The sequence below is a fragment of the Vespa velutina genome, chromosome 8, assembly GCF_912470025.1.
Source record: "Vespa velutina chromosome 8, iVesVel2.1, whole genome shotgun sequence".
Lineage (NCBI taxonomy): Eukaryota > Metazoa > Arthropoda > Insecta > Hymenoptera > Vespidae > Vespa > Vespa velutina.
The window spans coordinates 4,722,796-4,742,287 of NC_062195.1; the positions used below are offsets into that span (position 1 = coordinate 4,722,796).

General features: G+C 32.6%; 3 protein-coding genes and 1 non-coding gene across 12 annotated transcripts in view; all 4 read left to right on the forward strand.

Moving 5' to 3' along the window:
- Nucleotides 1-10,669, forward strand: part of LOC124951331 (calcium/calmodulin-dependent 3',5'-cyclic nucleotide phosphodiesterase 1-like) — a 69,529-nt gene extending 58,860 nt beyond the window's left edge. For 5 of the 8 annotated variants that reach the window (XM_047499591.1, XM_047499589.1, XM_047499588.1 and 2 more), the window contains 9 exons: nucleotides 1,324-1,476; nucleotides 2,962-3,015; nucleotides 4,240-4,489; nucleotides 4,762-5,019; nucleotides 5,230-5,399; nucleotides 5,482-5,727; nucleotides 5,845-6,071; nucleotides 6,155-6,250; nucleotides 6,689-10,669. In XM_047499591.1, coding sequence (XP_047355547.1) covers nucleotides 1,324-1,476; nucleotides 2,962-3,015; nucleotides 4,240-4,489; nucleotides 4,762-5,019; nucleotides 5,230-5,399; nucleotides 5,482-5,727; nucleotides 5,845-6,071; nucleotides 6,155-6,250; nucleotides 6,689-6,777 — 1,543 coding nt within the window. In that variant the 3' untranslated portion in view covers nucleotides 6,778-10,669. The remainder of the gene's footprint in view (nucleotides 1-1,323; nucleotides 1,477-2,961; nucleotides 3,016-4,239; nucleotides 4,490-4,761; nucleotides 5,020-5,229; nucleotides 5,400-5,481; nucleotides 5,728-5,844; nucleotides 6,072-6,154; nucleotides 6,251-6,688) is intronic. The other 3 variants (XM_047499586.1, XM_047499587.1, XM_047499593.1) reach the window with 3 other exon arrangements.
- Trnat-cgu lies at nucleotides 162-233 on the forward strand. Its single transcript has one exon. It is a non-coding gene; the product is annotated as a tRNA-Thr (tRNA).
- On the forward strand, nucleotides 8,870-13,665 carry LOC124951332 (maltase 1-like). 2 transcript variants are annotated; one of them, XM_047499595.1, is made up of 9 exons: nucleotides 8,870-9,006; nucleotides 11,215-11,424; nucleotides 11,507-11,694; nucleotides 11,791-12,060; nucleotides 12,135-12,377; nucleotides 12,444-12,629; nucleotides 12,711-12,966; nucleotides 13,050-13,407; nucleotides 13,489-13,665. In XM_047499595.1, exons 2-9 carry the CDS (start codon nucleotides 11,268-11,270, stop codon nucleotides 13,556-13,558), a joined length of 1,728 nt encoding a protein of 575 aa, XP_047355551.1. In that variant the 5' UTR covers nucleotides 8,870-9,006; nucleotides 11,215-11,267; the 3' UTR covers nucleotides 13,559-13,665. The 2 variants fall into 2 exon arrangements, with proteins under 2 accessions (XP_047355551.1, XP_047355550.1); XM_047499594.1 differs by lacking the exon at nucleotides 8,870-9,006 and adding an exon at nucleotides 10,624-10,737.
- A 610-nt stretch (nucleotides 13,666-14,275) lies between these two features.
- On the forward strand, nucleotides 14,276-17,884 carry LOC124951013 (maltase 1-like). The gene is made up of 9 exons (XM_047498687.1): nucleotides 14,276-14,333; nucleotides 15,423-15,623; nucleotides 15,705-15,892; nucleotides 15,988-16,257; nucleotides 16,332-16,574; nucleotides 16,644-16,829; nucleotides 16,911-17,166; nucleotides 17,251-17,608; nucleotides 17,702-17,884. Exons 1-9 carry the CDS (start codon nucleotides 14,291-14,293, stop codon nucleotides 17,769-17,771), a joined length of 1,815 nt encoding a protein of 604 aa, XP_047354643.1. The 5' UTR covers nucleotides 14,276-14,290; the 3' UTR covers nucleotides 17,772-17,884.
- The last annotated feature ends 1,608 nt before the right edge of the window (nucleotides 17,885-19,492 follow it).

Sequence of the window (19,492 nt, forward strand, 5' to 3'; positions counted from 1 at the left end):
AACTCATGATCCCATAGACAGTTAAAGTATGATCGATCGCGTAATATTAAAAATTAAACTTCTTTCAAATAAGATGAATTATTAATGAAACATGAAAATTTAAATATTTTTTCACACTTTTTATGTACATCTACTAATCGTCAGAAAGAGTTTACAAGAGCGCCTCTTTAGCTCAGTGGTAGAGCACTGGTCTCGTAAACCAGGGGTCGTGAGTTCAATCCTCACAGGAGGCAAAGCGAAATTTCCTTTTTCGCTCACTTTTTTCTACTTATTCTTCTTTTACGTTAATTTAAAGAGATTATTCGTCGATTTTAATTATTGTTTCAATTTTATTCTTTTCTTATTATTTTATTAAATCGAATAAATATCGATGGATTATAATGAAAAAATAATGACGAATGAGTTCCTTTTAAAATTCTTCGCGTTCGGCTAATAATTTTTATTAACGCTTTTCCTGTGTATCCGATGCGACGTATACATTTACGTGTGCGATTTTTGTTCACTCAAAAGCATGTAACATTAACTTTGAGAATTGTAGTTTTTTTTCCCAAGTAGACTTAGGCGTATTATACCCGATTAGAAGCAGATCCCATTGTCCCGAGAAAATGAACTTAAATTGGTTAGAAGTAAAACGACATTAATTTTCGATGGTACATTCGGATTATTCTCTGTTACCCTATGCCTATTGGAAACGAAACAAGTAGTTTAATGTTTCCTTCGACATTATATTTTTTGATATTTTATAATTTGATACATTAAGTCTTATTCTCTCTCTCTCTCTCTTTCTCTCTCTCTCTTTCTCTCTCTCTCTCTCTTTCTTATTTGAAAAAGAATATATGAACGGCATACTATAGGATATTGCTGAAAATCTTGAACACTTCTAACGAAAAGGTTCCATCAACGCTGTGTTCCTATGGCTCTTAAGTTCTTTCGATTTCCCGTAAAAGCATTTTCCAGGTTAACTTCGACGATGGTGAACTTTGCTGTTGTTGCTGCATCAAAGAGCAACCCAAATTTTCATCTCCTCGTTCATTCTTTTTTCTTTAACGTGCGCCAAGCAGCAGGAAAAATTGGCAATCGTTATTTTAGAATGGTTTTGGAATTTCTGAGGAGATGATAATGCAGTAAAAAAAAAAGGGCAAAAAAAGGGCAAACGACGATAAAAAAGAAAAAGAGAGGATAGTAAAGCGAATAACAACAACAAAAAAAAAAGAAAAAAAGAAAAGAAAAAAGAAGGGGCAGATAGGAAAAAGAAAGAAAAAGTATAATCTATGACTATTTTATTCTTTTCTATATATGATGAACTAACGAGCACTACCGCAGGGTGAGTTCAGGCGGGAATGAGTGCTCTCGGTCATCACGTAGGGGTGCGGGCCTGACTTCTACATCCCTGGGGGGCAGCATGGACCCGGATGGACCACAGAGCCACGCGGTGGTAACCCAGAAAAGGAAGCTTCGCACCCCTGTGTGGGAAAGGTTGCGAAACATTCACATTTCCTACCCCGACACACAAATCATCTCCTCACTTTCAAAGAAACCCTTCAACCCCTGATGCCTGTCACTCCTTCGCCGATGTTCGTAGTGGGTTCACGTAACATGCAGATATCACACAGTGTTCTTGACCATGCATTGTATGCTCGAACGCTGCCAATGACCATCCCTATAAGGGTCGAGCGATCGACGCTTCACGTATCTACCCGACTATGTATATTTGAAACGTCTTTCAATCGATTCTCTGAGATAAAAGGATTGTGCTTTTGCTATAAATAAATTTTTACGTATCGACGTCATCGCTCTTCCCTCTGATCTATAACATCAGTACTGTCTTATGACGCGGGATGATAAATACGAAAAACTCTATCTTACCTCAAACCTTCATTTTTTTCTTATGTATCTCTAAGGAATATAGATTCTATACTAAATAGTCGATTTAGAGCTTTCCTACCAATGGTAGGGGATAGGGGAGAGGGGCTGTGATCGATGGATAAATCGTGCGACATTTTTTTTTTTTTTTTTTTTTTTTTTAGCAAGAAGGACAGAACTCTATCAATAGTTTCACGAACATTCATATATCTTTAGGACACTTGAAAAAAATAATCGTCACACATTTCTATCTTTCTATTAAATATTATAATTATGTCTAATAATTATTTAATTATGTTTTAAATATTGTAATTATGTTAAATATGTAAATATGTCTAAGCAAAAAGGAACAAAAAAAAAATAGATTATCGTTTTTGGATAGAACTATCGATAAAAGAACAAGGTCTGATTTTAAAAAAATTGTCACTTTCGGATAAAACATGTTTATACGTAGAGATAGGTTTTATCTAGAGGAAAATTGAAAACACGCGCAATAAAAAATCTTGAAGAACGTATTTTTGAAGATTTACAAGAATATTTGAAAATTTGCAAGAATACAGAAATTATGTAACACTTTAAACATAGCATGAAAATGTGATTCCAAGCTGCCTGAATGCCTTGTATTCTTTCATACTCTATTTATCTTTCTCTCTCTTATTTTTCTTTTTTTATCTTTTAGCCCCTTTATAGTTTTTTTTTTAGGTATAATCTCTTTGCAGTTTCCGGATACCTGCCTGCTACAAGTTGCATCATCATTGTAATCAACTCTATATCTGTCTTTTCCTAAGTTCGAGAGAGTGCATGTATACACATAGGGCGTTTTTAAAAGTTATTATATATTCGTTATGCGTTTAAGTATAATGAATTGAGAAGGAACGCGCGATCAAACGTTTCCCGCAACACGGAAAATCGCAGGGGTGACTCGAAAGTTTCTCAATGAAAAAATAGGAAGATACTGGTTTCGTTTCGGGATCGTGAATTTTCGTGAATTTTCTAGTCACACCTCGCATAGACGGGGACGTTTGTTTTTAACAACGGGTAGATCGATGTAAAAACCCTCAATGTTACATGTCTTTTCTTTGATGTTTTACATTGTAGAGATGCCGACCATACGGAATCAACTGCTACTTGCCGACAAGGTGTACGCCGTAGGTTTGTGCAAAAGTTTGAATTCAAACAACTTCTCACAATCGTTCACCGTTATCTCTTAATTATTATAAATACTATTTCCTATCACGATAGCACTCGAGTTTTTATTTTGCATGAAGTTTTATATTTTCTTCATAATGCTTTCTAACAGATATTAGCTTATTGTTAAAATAGATTTATTTCAGCTCCACTTTTCGAGATGTACGTACGTGTATAAGATATTTGTTATTACTCGAACTTGTATAAAACGTATCAGTATATATACTTTGAATAATTACAATTAATTATTACGTACCTACGTCGTAAGTAACTTTAGCCGTAGTTGTAATTTAATTGGTTGCCTGCATTCCTTGTATAGTTACATACTGTGTATATTATACACAGATCGTCGCTGTGAATATCAAAGTGTTTTCAGGATATTCGTAATAGTTTCAATCTTAAATGAAAGTAGGTCGACGGTCTTTAAAATTATTTTGTCTATAGCAAAAACGGTTTGAAAAGAAATCGTATTGCAGATTCGTTTGTTCTGTACATAGAATAGTGTGTTAACTTTTTATTCGTACATTTCTCTTTAATAATATAATGTGTCCATTCATGAAATTGAATCAGAGTTCTATGTCGCTTTTAGACTTACGTTATCTCTATTATCGATGTAAAATACGTATTCGAGCTTTACGATTTACTCGGTGAATAGAAAACGAAAATGCATTTCGTAAGATACAAAATTATTTTGAGAAATAAAATGGTAGAGATTTTCGATACTCAATAATTCATTTAACGCGCAGTACTATTATTCTCCTTTGGCTGCTTGAATTCGTTAATATACATATACACACACACACAGAAACGAACATCGCCAAACGATGTCGCCAGACGCGAATTTATATCGATTCATAATTCGTGTAACTTTTTTCATTTGAGGTCGAAAATACATATTCTCAGGGAAAATGTGTTTCGTTGAACAATTTTCGAAAGAATAATCGTTTTGAAAGAATACCAATATTTTTGCAAGGAATCTTTTTCAACGCGTCAAATTCGAACTGCGATCGGGTTCGATAACTTTTAAATATCGAAGTTCATTAAATGGATATTGAGAAAGCGACTCAGTTTTTCTCTTTTTTTTCTTTTTTCTTTTTAGTGTTAAACCAAGGTAGAATTTTTAAAGCGTCATTATTTCGATACTTGTCGAATCAGTTGTTAACATCTTTTCCCTATGGTTTTCTTTAGACGATTGGCTGATGAAGATGACGAATTGTCCGAAGTACAACCGGACGCGGTACCACCCGAAGTTCGAGAATGGTTGGCGTCGACCTTCACCAGACAACTTGCCACGACAAGGCGGAAGGCGGATGAGAAACCCAAATTTCGATCTGTGGCCCACGCCATTAGAGCTGGGATTTTCGTTGATCGGATTTATAGGAGAGTCACCAATACCGCTCTCATGCAATTTCCACCAGATGTGGTTAAAGTACTTAAGGTACTTTTTACTTGCATATGAAAAACTTTATTTCTTATTAAGATTCTATATACCTACATATCTATAAATTATATTTCTATGTTCTTCTAGAACGGGAATGTACTTGATAAATGTTAATTGAATGCAATTCGAAGAAATCTTATTAGTGTCATAGTAATTGCTTGCCGACTTTTGGATTTGCGTAATTTTAATTAGACGTAGTCTTGTGATTTCATAAAACAACGATTTTACCAACGAACTTTTCTCTGAATTTTAATGAATCTTAATTTAAGACGTTGGACGACTGGTCTTTCGACGTGTTTTCATTGAACGAAGCTGCACTCGGAGCTCCTGTTAAATACATAGGCTACGACCTACTGAATCGGTACGGTATGTTACACAAGTTTAAAGTGCCACCTGCGGTTCTGGAATGCTTCCTAGGAAGAATTGAAGAAGGATATTGCAGACATCGAAATCCATATCACAATAATCTTCACGCTGCGGACGTAGCTCAAACTATGCATTATATTTTGTGCCAAACGGGGCTAATGGTAAGTTTCGAATTTCAAAATTATATTTTTAAATGATATTTAATGCGTTCACTGTCGGATACTTTCATTTTATTAAAATACTAACACATGATTTTTGTATAAAATAAAACAATGTATAAGGAAGACACATATGAAATGGTGAACTGTTTGAAAATTGTATCGTTGAAAATTTAATTATTTTAAAGTTAAAAGAGAAATTACTCTTTCCAGAATTGGCTGACCGATCTAGAAATATTCTCGTCACTCGTAGCGGCGATTATTCACGACTACGAGCACACTGGGACCACAAACAATTTCCACGTAATGTCAGGCAGTGATACGGCACTTCTCTATAATGACCGCGCTGTGTTAGAAAATCACCATATATCAGCGAGTTTCAGGTATACAGAATTAATTTCATATAACACTTCTCTATATAAGAGGCAATTTTATAAATGCGCATGATGTATTTTTTTTTTTCAGAATATTAAGGGAAGACGAGTGTAATATTCTTCAAAATTTGTCGCGAGAAGAATTCCGAGAATTTCGTTCACTCGTGATCGACATGGTCTTGGCAACCGATATGAGCTTTCATTTTCAACAGTTAAAAAATATGAAAAATCTACTAAGCTTGGCAGAACCAAGCGTCGATAAGAGCAAAGCCGTCAGTCTAGTGCTCCATTGCTGCGATATCTCTCATCCTGCGAAAAGATGGGATCTCCATCATAGGTTAGACCATTTTATCACATCGTCTCTCTTTATTGGTTGGACGATATTGCATTAGGAACCTTCGACGATTGCAATAATTTCGTTCTTTATGTGACGCGAGTCAATTCCTTTATACAGGTGGACGATGCAACTGTTGGAAGAATTTTTCAGGCAAGGTGACAAAGAGAGAGATCTTGGCTTGCCATTTTCACCTTTGTGCGATCGTAATAATACTTTGGTAGCGGAATCTCAAATTGGTTTTATAGAATTTATTGTTGAGCCAAGTATGCAAGTTTGCAGCGATATGTTGGAGACGGTTCTTGGACCGTTGAACGTTAAAGAAAGTGTAGATGAGTCAGCTAACGGTAAACGTTTCGATAATTTCAATAATTGCCATTATCCAAAATATATACATATTTTCCAACGTTTATCGATTCATTGATCGTAGGTTCGACAACAGAGAGTAACAGGTTTAAAATAGGGAAACCATGGATACAGTGTCTCATAGAAAACAAACAAATCTGGAAGGAACAAGCGGTTCGAGGTATGTTATATGGAAATAAATTATGGATATTGAGTGACCAAATAATTATGACACAATCGTGAAGAGAAATTTTTCTTAGGAAAATCAATCGATATTATAAAATAAAATGTTCATACACGAGACTTTGTTTACAATAAAATCGAGTGTAAATATCAGTTGAGTGATTAACAGATTATCATATTTCCTTTATAAGTAACTTTATAAATCTTTTTTAGCCTTTATATACCGTTATCGATTATTTGTAAAAGAGAAATAATATGTTCAACGATCGTTGAGTTAGTAAGTGCATATTTACTCGACCAATATCAACAATCGATTTCTTTAAAAATATAGCTTCGTGTGAAACAATTTTTGTCGATATTTTCTGAAGTGGAATCGATCTTTTTTCTTTTTTTTTTTTTTAAATGTAAATACCTTCATCGTTTGTATATTCTACAGATGCAGAGCTTAGAGCACAAAAAGAAGCGGAACAAAATTCCAATGCGGAAAAGGAAGGGGAGAATGTTCAAACGACGGCGGAAGAATGAAGTGTCGTCAGATCGACGATCGAAACTTACTTCGAATATCTATGCGATTTTAGGCTACAAGAAACTCGTCTTTATTCCCGAACTCATTTTATTATCTTAAACTTTTTCCCTCGTATATTATATTTAATAAGGAATTTACTGCGAACGTAGATATAAAATTATCTATGGTATTTACGATGCGTTTGTTTTGGGACGATTATCCGTTATATACTTAGACGTCATTTTCGTGCAACGACTATCTTCTTAAATACTTCCACATCATATATATATATATATATATATATATATATATATATACATAATTTCAAGGAAACATTTTTATCAAAAAGTAGATAAAGAATTCGATTTTCTTTTTCCGTGATAGTTCTTCGTCCAACTTTCTACTTACTTTTTTCGTCTTTTTCCTTTTTGTCTTTTTTTTTTGTCCAAAATCTTTCGTACTTTTACTTAACATCATGTTAAAGTCATAATACGATATAGAGCGTAGCCTAAAACGAATAGATGAAAGACATATTTTTCATAAAAAAAAAAAAGAGAGGGAAGAATCGATTAAACATTATCAATCCATTATCAATGAGCTTTGCAAACTATTTCTGCATTATGAACGTTTTCTATTCGTATTTATCTTTTTTTTTATATAACTAGTATGTAAAAATGCATAATGCATTTTTAACAGATTCTAATGTCACGGATAATGTCCCACTTTCAACGAATTCTATATAACAGAACTGGCAAAACGCAATCCAAACGCATCGATTAATAACTTCATTTCAAGTTGGTACATAAATTAGAAAGTAAGCGGATAGAGGAGAGACGGATAATGAGGAAAAAAAAAAGTTAAATCAAAAGATTAAACTCATCGAATTCGAAATATCTATATGAGTTTTTTTTTTGTCTCGACAGTATATTATCGTCTCTTTTTTCTTTCGTAGTAAGCACGAACGATATTCATATTAATCGACATTATTCAGGATCCTTGTAAATATATGCCTGACGAGACGCACATTAACTTATTTTTATACTTTCACATTATCCCGCGAAAAAAGTTACAGAAATTCTAGTCGAATGTACGTACGAAAAGTATTGAGTAATTGAACGAAAAGATATTTATGAGATTGTTCCCAAGAAATGTTTATAGATTTGCTTTTTCGATTATCGCACAAGCTGAATTATTCCCTTTGAAAAAATTTTTTCGTTAAAAGGTGGAAATAGACGCGTAAGAAGGAAAATCCGTCCCTCGGAAAGCTCGAACGAGAAACGGATTTAACGGATTTTACGGAAAATCTTGCGAAAGGAAAGTACTTGTATTATTTTTTTTTCTTTTTCTCTCTCTCTCCTTCTCTCTCTCTCTCTCTCTCTCTCTCTCTCTCTCTCTCTCTCTCTTTCTCTCTCGACGATCGAACGTTCGGGGCTCTTGCGATTTTCCATGCAAAGCCTTCAACGAGTAGAATCTCGAAAGTATGATAATTATTGACATACACAAATATATATCTCTGTATATACTCACGTTAGATATGTACACGTATGTATATCTATTCGTGAACACGTTGAGGTACAGCTTTAATCGATGTATATTTAATGTAAAAGAGAAATTAGTGTCGTTAGTGTTTATTTAAACGTTTGTGCTATATGTATATGTCAAATATATGTGTTGGATTTGCGAGCGTGTTCACGACGTTGCGTTAGAGCGCAAGCTTGATCACTTGTCCGGGATTCTTTAGAAGAAAAACAAAGTTACGTAGTGTCGTGTTTGTTTGGCAACTGGTAGCAATGTAATTATGCAATGCGAGCTCACGTAACCGCTATTATTTTTTTGCGGTAACGATCGTCATAAAATAATCTCTGATTGCGATCTTTTGCGAGTATTCACTGTATATAGACGTAGACAATGTTGTTCTATCGAATATTTTTGAGGAAGAGAGGGAGAAAAAGGAGGACCAAGCTACGAACAAACGTATCTTTTTACGTACCTGTCGTCGTAGTGCACTTACACGCTCAGTACCTAGCAAATTTAAAATTGAGAAGTCAAAAGGAAAGAGAAGACTCGAAAGTGATGTTAGTAGTAATTTTCAATAACGTCGAGTGTATGTGTGTCTTCTGTACGAGTATATAGCACTTCGTAGTTGAAACACGTTAAAATATATCCGTCCTTTATTTTTGTTGCTATTTTTCTCCATTCGATCGTTAGTTAGTTTCATTCGACGTTTTTACAAGTAGGAAGGTGCAAAGGTGAGAAATTTACGATGTACGTATACAAGCGTTGTGTTTTTCTCTCTTGAAACGAGGAGCGTACGAGGATGGTAGAAACGTTCTGTAAATAGAGCCATTAGTGCGATATTTTATTTATTTTTAATCGCCGGCTATTTGTGTGTGTGTGTGTGTTTTTTTTTTTTTATAAATTAATGTTGCATATTAAATCTCGTACGATCGATCGCTTACACTCCTCACCATCCTGCTCCATTCTTTCGTCGATTTTCATTTTCGTTGATTAAACCCAAGCGAAAGTGATACGCTCTCTCTCTCTCAGAATGATTTTATTATATTACGTGTGTGCCCGTGCGTATAGAATTGTGTACTAGTTTATTATTAACAAAGGGAAAAGAAAAGAAAAAAGAAAAAAAAAGAAAAAAAAAAGAAAAAAAAAGAAAGGAGAGTAAAAATTGCAAAAGTATCTAGTCGAAACGGCAAAATACATTTGACGAGGTAAAGTTAAATGTGAAAATAAAAATACATAAAATTACATAAAAATAGAAAGAAGAAATGTTTACAAATTAAATCTTCCGAGGAGCAACAAGTAAGAAATACGAATTAAGTATCCTCCCAGAGGCGGATGAGGGGCCAAAAAGCGTGATAGAAATAAGATATGTACCTATATTGGAAGTAGGTTTGTAAAAGAAGAGAATAGTATCGGATCGCACGATTGTAATAGCCAAGAGTGAACGCAAATTTATGATCTTTAATGTTATTATCCTTGAAGTTTTTTCGTAATGGCACGATTGAACTATCGTAGATATAGAATTTTCAACTTACCACAATTCGACGCTCTCCTCATTCTTATACGCGCGATCCGATATTTAATCGCGTGAAGCGAATAGTCTTTCCATCGACGACGATACAGGCCTTTTCCTAAGCGATGCAAAATCTTGACCAAAAATTGAGATAACAAATGAATTATACATATATTAGCGCGTTTCTCCGCATACGTACAAATTATTACGCTTCATTCGAGTTACGATAACATATAAGAATTTATTATTATTATTATTATTATTATTATTATTATTATTATTATTATTATTATTATTATAATTATTATTATTACTATTATTATTACTACTACTACTATTAATATTACTATTGTAATCCAAAAAATCGATAAAATTGTTGGTTAAAGTTAAAAAAGAAAGAAAAAAAGAAAAGTGAAAGATATTCCATCTTCACCGAATGATATCGTGGTTATAGAAAAGCTTCAAATAAAATAATACTCGACCAATAATGTTAAATTTAAAAATAAGCACATTTACGTAAAATATAGGAGTAACGTATATCACTTGGGTAATCATTTTGCTAATATTTGACCACCGCAAATTGACTTTAGTAAATGACGTTTGTTATCGACGTCGCCAGGATGGCTTGTTTCGGCACATATATCGAGCATTGAAATTGATATATCTACATTTCTTCTGTATTTAATTTCTTCGGTACAATCCGAAACGAAAAATGTACATAATCTTTTATTTCAGCACCGTATCTGTTTGATGTGATGTGATTAATCAAAAATACGTCGAAAGAAAATAATATATTATCCAAAAATCGTGTATAATTAGCCCTGTATTCTCTATAATTCTACAGAGAAATAAAAATACTCGATTAGTTACCAATTGGATTCCCACTTTAGTGTTATCTTTATTGCAAATATGTATTATATCTACATGTGTATAGTTGTTTGCATTATTCAAGGTACGAAAAGTTACTTTGAAGCAACGGTAATCTATTTAAATCGTTCTTGATAACAAATATTTCGATCGATTTGTACTAATTTCGCGTATAAAAAACTATAGAAAAATAATTAAAGAAGGATACTTCAATTTAATTTTCATGCTAGAGATAATATTAAAATGATAAGTATTTTCAACATATTGTTAAGGAGTATTATTAAGATTCATTTAACCAAAGAAACATAAGTTGTTCGAAAGAACAATTGTAAGGATAATTGAACAATTATCCTTATTGCCATTTCCACTAGCACACAATAATATATCGATCTATATATGCAATAGTAGATTTTCATATATAATAAAACAAAATTTAATTCATTTTTTGAAATTAATATTATTCCAATTTTTTTTTTGTAGCACACATTAATAAGAAACTAATGGACTCTTATCGCTAGTACAAATATAATAAGATAACGTACCACAAATTTTTACATTTCAGGGGTATATATATATATAAAACATCATAGACGACAGTACATAGTAGACGCGAAAATGTTTCGCGTAGTTTGCTTTTGTTTCCTTTTACTCGCTACTGGTCTCGTCCATGGCGAGATCAAAAATAAAGGATGGTGGAAAAACGCCGTATTCTATCAAATCTATCCACGGAGTTTTATGGATTCGAATGACGATGGAGTTGGTGATCTAAAAGGTAAGAGCTGTGTTTCAAGTTTTGTTGTTGAAATCTCCAATAATTTCACTTGCATAACACTAATGCGCTGATAACAAAAAAGGTATTACATCGAAATTGGAACATTTCGTTGACGCTGGAGTTCAAGGAATATGGCTTTCACCTATTTATGCGAGTCCAATGGTTGATTTTGGTTATGATATATCAGATTTCAAAGCTATACATCCAGAGTTTGGTACAATGAAGGATTTCGAAGCATTGGTAGAAAAATCGAAACGACTTGGAATAAAAGTGAGACGATCTTTGTCTCCAATTTTTTTTATAAATTCTCTCAAATCTATGGCTCATGGCTGTTTTAATGATCACAACTTTGATTAAATTTCGCAGGTAATTCTCGATCTCGTACCAAATCATACATCCGACAAGCACGAGTGGTTCCAAAAGTACCTTGCAGGGGAGAAAAAATATAAAGATTATTATATTTGGAGAAAAGGAAGAAAGGATGATGGAGTTACACCACCGAATAATTGGATAAGCCTGTTCAGTGGTCCTGCGTGGACTTACAATGCAACGTTGAAGGAATGGTATTTCCATCAATTCGAGTACAGACAACCAGACTTAAATTACAGTAATCCAGAAGTGCGAGCTGAAATGGAAGTTAGTGCAATTATCAAATTGAAAGATGCATCTTCAATTAAATTTATCGAATTTCATGATTCTATATTTTCCAGGACGTCATTCGATTCTGGTTACGTAAAGGCATAGATGGTTTTCGAATAGATGCCGTTCCTCATCTCTTCGAAAGAGAAGATCTCCGTGATGAACCCAGAAGTTCTGATTTAAGTGCTACCAATCGTGATTACACTTATTTAGACCATATTTATACCAAAGACGATCCACGAACCTATGAACTCGTAAAAAGTTGGAGAAAGGTTATTGATGATTATTCCGATGCCAATAACGAGGATGAGAAGGTATCGATTCTTACGAGAAACCATTATCGTTTCTTTCAATATGTTAATCGCTATTGTATTCTTTAGGTGGTGATGACCGAAGCTTACACTTCTCTAGAAAATACTACGAAATATTATCATTACGGCTCTCACATACCATTCAATTTCAAACTGATCACCGATGTGAATCATAATTCGACTGCGTCAGATTTTAAGAATATCATCGAGGCATGGATGGCACAAACTCCAAGCACTGGAAGTGCCAATTGGGTGGTAAGTCGTCGGTCTTTATTAAATTAGTTACTATTAATGGTTGTTAGTAATTATTTCATTATTAGAATTCATTACTTTCAGTTGGGAAATCATGATCGAAGTCGTACCCCGTCACGTTATCCAAAAAGAGAATTTCAAATGGCTATGCTACCAATGATCTTGCCTGGTGTTGCCGTTACTTATTACGGAGAAGAAATTGGAATGGTTGATAAGAGTGACATATCGTGGGAGGATACACAGGATCCGCAAGCTTGTAATGCCGGAAAGGAAAAATATCAAAGTCGATCTCGTGATCCATATCGCACACCTTTCCAATGGGACAGTAGTAAAAATGCCGGTGAATAGACAATTTAACTAAATGTTTCTTGATTTTTATACAAATATCACATATAACAATTTAACGAATTTATTGGTCAATAGGATTCAGTAACGGTAATCGAACGTGGCTTCCTATTCATGAAAATTATAAAGTATTGAATTTGGAAAATCAAAAAAATGCGACACGGCAGTCACTTTATAAGGCATATCGATCGTTGATTCAATTGCGCAAAACATCACGTGCACTAAAGGAAGGAGTATTGAAAACAATGGTAGTGGAATTCAACATAGGTTATTGTAAAAATTGCGAAATGTTAATTATCAGCCGAGAAGCTCTTGGAGAGACAGTGACTTTGTTTATGAGTTTCTCTCCAGTGATAACTCTTGGGGTAAATTTGAAAGAACACATGACACTTTACAAAAATACGTTTGTCGAAGTCGATGCGTATGAAACCACGAGGTAATCATTGTTTCTTTAAGGAATTGATACTTGTGAAAACTGAAAATGTAATAATTTCATACCATATATGCTTATTTGCAGATATAAGCCGTCTTACATGTATATATTCCTTCCACCTTGGCAGGGAGTGGTTGTATCATCTAGCAATTAGATTCGGAATCGACAAATTGCAATAGGATTTGGAAATGTAATGGAAGAGCATAAATATTCTTAAATTTCAATGAGGGAATTTTATGTAATATTCTTTTGACTATATAACCGTAAAAAGAATCTATCTATTTAAGATGATTTATTGCTATTCGCTTGAAACATGTGTGTTTTCAATGACAGATATGGAAAAAATATGGACTTTTGTATTATCTACGTTTTGTTAATTTAGCGAATATTAAAAAGCATAGATGGCAATAGAAAATGTTAAATAAATTTTATGTAATTATAAAACAGAAGAATAAAATTTCAAGATATATTTAATTATTATCATAAAATAATTTTAATATCATAACTTAATATATATATATATATATATATATATATATATATATATATATATATATATATATATTTATATCAATTTTGATTTATAAGTATTCACCCAATTAGTATATTTCTATAAACATTTCCATATCGAAATCATATCTATTTTTAAATGACAGATAGAAGATGATTTCAATTAAATATTTGTATTTTACACATCTTCAATTATTAATTTCGTGTAATGCAATATTGGAGTCAATGCTTGTCATTGCGTAATAGTATCATTGCTTTGTTACTCAATCGGTTGATTTAAATATAAGATAAAACTGCGAATTCGGATAAATGTTTTCTGCAATGTTTTAACAATAAAAAAATAAAAATATTTTAATGTTTCGTTAAAAATCGATAGATGAGGTTTTGGAATAGCACTGAAATAAACAGTCTTTCTGCTGGTAAGTTGTCAAGTGAAAAATCGCGTTATACAAATAGACAACAGCAAGCGGATGTGTGTAATCACAGTGCGTGAAATCCTTATCTCTTCCTTTAGCTTTTGTATGTGAATATGGGAAGTAAACATCAAAAATCAATCTTTTATGGCCAAATTATAATAAATTATAATTTTAATAGTTTTCTAATAATTTGAAAAATCTTTATTATATAGGGAGTATAATAAATTAATATTTAAACAATATTCACTTATACGTAGCTTATAACACGTGTTTAATATAAAATAATTAAATTAATTATTTCATTATAATTATATAATAAACTACAATCAATCCATTTAACTAATATCAATAGAAACGTACTATTTGCTGACATTTATAGTTTACTTTTCATTTACACTCTTTTATTTGTATTCATTTCATTAACTGTATCATTCTGATAATCTCTATATCAGGATCTTTTTCTGTAATTAGTTATATCTTTGTTTATCTTTAATACTAAAAGTATTATAATTAAAACTTTAAGCTTGTACTTCCATTTTTACATTTTAATAATTCTTATTATATCAACCATAGTATATCATTCATTCAACAAGAATATATGGATATTTATTTTACAGTATAATTTGGTTATTCTGAAGCAAGCATGTTATATTTAAATGGTTTATAATTAAAAATATTCTAATCAGATCACACAAATTTCGGTTATTTAAATATAAAATGATTCAAATACTTTGATTTTATTCTCATATCATAGATAATAGTAAAACGATGGATATTTACAATTTGTTGTTAAGGAATATTATCAAGATTTATTTAATCAAGGAAAGATAAGATGTTCGATGAAATAAATAATAATTTTTCAAAATCGTTTCTTTCTTTCCATTTCCGCTAGCATTAAAAAAAATATCAATCTATATCAGTGATAGTAGATTTTCTTATATAATACAAAAAAATGGAATTCATTCTTTTGAAATAAATATTATTCCAATATTTTTCCTGATAAATTGCAGCGCGCATTAATAAGAAATTAATGGATTCTTATCGCTAGTGCAAACATAGCGAGATAACGTACCATAAATTTTTATATTTCAGGAATATATATATACGGAATATCATTGGCAACAACAGATTCGAAAATGTTTCGTGCAATTTGCTTTTGTTCCCTTTTACTTGCTATTGGTCTCGTCCATGGCGAGATCAAAAACAAAGGATGGTGGAAGAACGCCGTATTCTATCAAATCTATCCACGGAGTTTTATGGATTCGAATGATGATGGAGTTGGTGATCTAAAAGGTAAGAGCCATGTTTCGAGTTTGTTTTTGAAATTTCAAATAATTTCACTTGCGTAACACTAATGCGTTGATAACAAAAAAGGTATTACATCGAAATTGGAACATTTCGTTGACGCTGGAGTTCAAGGAATATGGCTTTCACCTATTTATGCGAGTCCAATGGTTGATTTTGGTTACGACATATCAGATTTCAAAGCAATACATCCAGAGTTTGGTACGATGGAGGATTTCGAAGCATTGGTGGAAAAATCGAAACGACTTGGAATAAAAGTGAGGCGATCTTTGTCTCCAATTTTTTTCATAAATTCTTTCAAACTATGGCTCATGGGTATTTTAATGATCACAACTTTGATTACATTTCGCAGGTAATTCTCGATCTCGTACCAAATCATACATCCGACAAGCACGAGTGGTTCCAAAAGTACCTTGCTGGGGAGAAAAAATATAAAGATTATTATATTTGGAGAAAAGGACAAAAGGATGATGGAGTTACACCACCGAACAATTGGATAAGCGTGTTCAGTGGTCCTGCGTGGACGTACAATGCAACGTTGAAAGAATGGTATTTCCATCAATTCGAGTACAGACAACCAGACTTAAATTACAGTAATAAAGAAGTGCAAGCCGAGATGGAAGTTAGTACAATTATCGAATTGAAAGATGCATCTTCAATTGAATTTGTCCAATTTCATGATTTTATATTTTTCAGGACGTCATTCGATTTTGGTTACGTAAAGGCGTAGATGGTTTTCGAATAGATGCCGTTCCTCATCTCTTCGAAAGCGAAGATCTCCGTGATGAACCCAGAAGTTCCGATCCAAATGCTACCGATCGTGATTACACTTATTTGGACCATATTTATACCAAAGACGATTCACGCACATATGAACTCGTAAAAAGCTGGAGAAAGGTTCTTGATGATTATTCCGATGCTAATAACGAGGATGAGAAGGTATTAATTCTAACGAGAAACCATTACAATTTCTTTCAATATGTTAATCGCTGTTTTTGGATTCTTTAGGTGATGATGACCGAAGCTTATACTTCTCTAGAAAATACTACGAAATATTATCAGTATGGTGCTCACATACCATTCAATTTCAAATTGATCACCGATGTTAATCACAATTCGAGCGCATCCGATTTTAAGAGGATTATTGAGGCATGGATAGCTAAAACTCCAAAGGACGGAAGTGCTAATTGGGTTGTAAGTTATCTATCTTCGTTATATTAATGTTCATTAATGGTAGTTAGTAATTATTTCGTAATATAAAATAATTTGTTTTAGTTGGGAAATCACGATCGTAGTCGTACCGCGTCACGTTATCCAAATAGAGAAGTTCAAATGACTATGCTGCCAATGATTTTGCCTGGTGTTGCCGTAACTTATTACGGAGAAGAAATTGGAATGGTTGATAAGAGTGATATTTCGTGGGAAGACACACAAGATCCACAAGCTTGTAACGCCGGAAAGGATAAATATCGAAGTCGATCTCGTGATCCAAATCGCACACCTTTTCAATGGAGCTATGTTCCAAATGCTGGTGAGTACATAAATAAATACTAAAAGTGGGTTGATTTTATAAAAATGTTACATATAAGGATTTAACGAATTTATTGATCAATAGGATTTAGCAACGGTAATCGAACGTGGCTTCCGGTTCATGAAAATTATAAAGTATTGAATTTGTTAGATCAAACTAATTCTTCACAACAGTCAGTTTATAAAATGTATCGATCTTTGATTCGATTGCGGAAAACATCGCTCGCACTTCAAGAAGGTGATTTGAAAATGAAGGTTGTTAAATTCTATACTGATTATTGTTACAACTGCGAATTGTTAGTTATCACTCGAGAAGTACCTGGAGAGATAATGTCTCTCGTAATGAGTTTTTCTCCAGCCATACAAATTCGCGTCGATTTGAGGGATATCATGACTCTTTACGAGAATATATATGTTGAAGTTGATTCCTTCGCTTTGAAGAGGTAATTAAAAGGGCAATGATTTTTATTCTATATTAATGGCATTCGTTGAGAATGAAAATTAAATAATTTTAATTCATATGTTTCTATTTCCAGATATAAATTATATTCCAACATTATATATGTTAATCCTTGGGAAGGCATTGTCTTGTCGTCTAGTAATTAGATTTAATATCCAATAGCAGTAGAATTTGGAGGTATATACAATGATTTTAAATATATTATTGAATGTACATTTGTTTTTCTTTGTTTCTTGTTAATAAACTCTTTATGTATTTATTATTTCCTCCACTTATAAAAATGAATAAAATTGAATAATTGAATGAAATAAATTCACAAAGTTTCTTCCTTTTTTGTATATAAGTATATCCTTGACAGCAATACTAATGTTTCCGATGACGGTATCGTAAAACGATTAGTACATCACTTTTCATAAATCCATGATTTATTTTCTATTCCTCGTAAACGAATTCTTAACAATCGGAATGCTAAAATAATTCATTTGTCATACGCTTTATTTTTTATGAAAGGACAAGAATTATCGCAGAAGTAACACGAAATTACCAATGTAAAACTGAGTCCACGTACGCTAGATCCAATAAACTTCATGTCACCATAGCATGCCTTTCACTTTATAATATTACTGATTACAGAAAAAATTCATGGTTAATAATCTTCGAAACAAATTGGACCATATTCATATATACACGTTTTCTAGAAAAGGAATAAAATAAAATATATTGGAATGAATCCTTATGTTAATAATAGTAAAATTATTAGGTAAATTAGTTAGAAGATAATTATTTACAACGAGTTATTGAGGAATATTACCAAGATTCATACAATCAGAGAAAGATAAGTTGACTGATAAAACAATTGAAGATTTTTAAATATTGTCTTTCATTACGATTTCCGCTAGTATTACAGGTTATTCGATTTATATATATTAGATATCTCATGAGACAAAATAAACACTCATATAAAAAATATTGCTTTGAAAAAATATCATGGGAATTTTTTTGTTAATAAAATTCAATGTTTAACTCTTAAACAGTAACATTTATTGTTAATTGCGTAAACTTAGTGAGATAAAGTATCAGAAACTTTTTAATTATAAAAGTATATATATATAAAGCATACTCGGCGATAGCACATAGTAGTCGCCAGCATGTTTCCAGCAATTTGGTTTTGTTCCCTTTTGCTTGCTACTTGTGTCGTCCATGGCGAGATCTAAAAATAAAGGGTGGAGGAAGAATGCCGTATTATATCTATCCACGGAGTTTCATAGATTCGAATGACGATGGAGTCGGTAGTATAAAAGATAAGCATCGTAATCCATGTCGGTATAGAAGATTTTCTTTTTTTACCGACCGTCGGTATAGAAGATTTTCTTTTTTACCGACCGTCGGTATAGAAGATTTTCTTTTTTTACCGACCGTCGGTATAGAAGATTTTCTTTTTTACCGACCGTCGGTATAGAAGATTTTCTTTTTTACCGACCGTCGGTATAGAAGATTTTCTTTTTTACCGACCGTCGGTATAGAAGATTTTCTTTTTACCGACCGTCGGTATAGAAGATTTTCTTTTTACCGACCGTCGGTATAAAAGATTTTCTTTTTACCGACCGTCGGTATAGAAGATTTTCTTTTTACCGACCGTCGGTATAGAAGATTTTCTTTTTACCGACCGTCGGTATAGAAGATTTTCTTTTTACCGACCGTCGGTATAGAAGATTTTCTTTTTACCGACCGTCGGTATAGAAGATTTTCTTTTTACCGACCGTCGGTATAGAAGATTTTCTTTTTTACCGACCGTCGGTATAGAAGATTTTCTTTTTACCGACCGTCGGTATAGAAGATTTTCTTTTTTTACCGACCGTCGGTATAG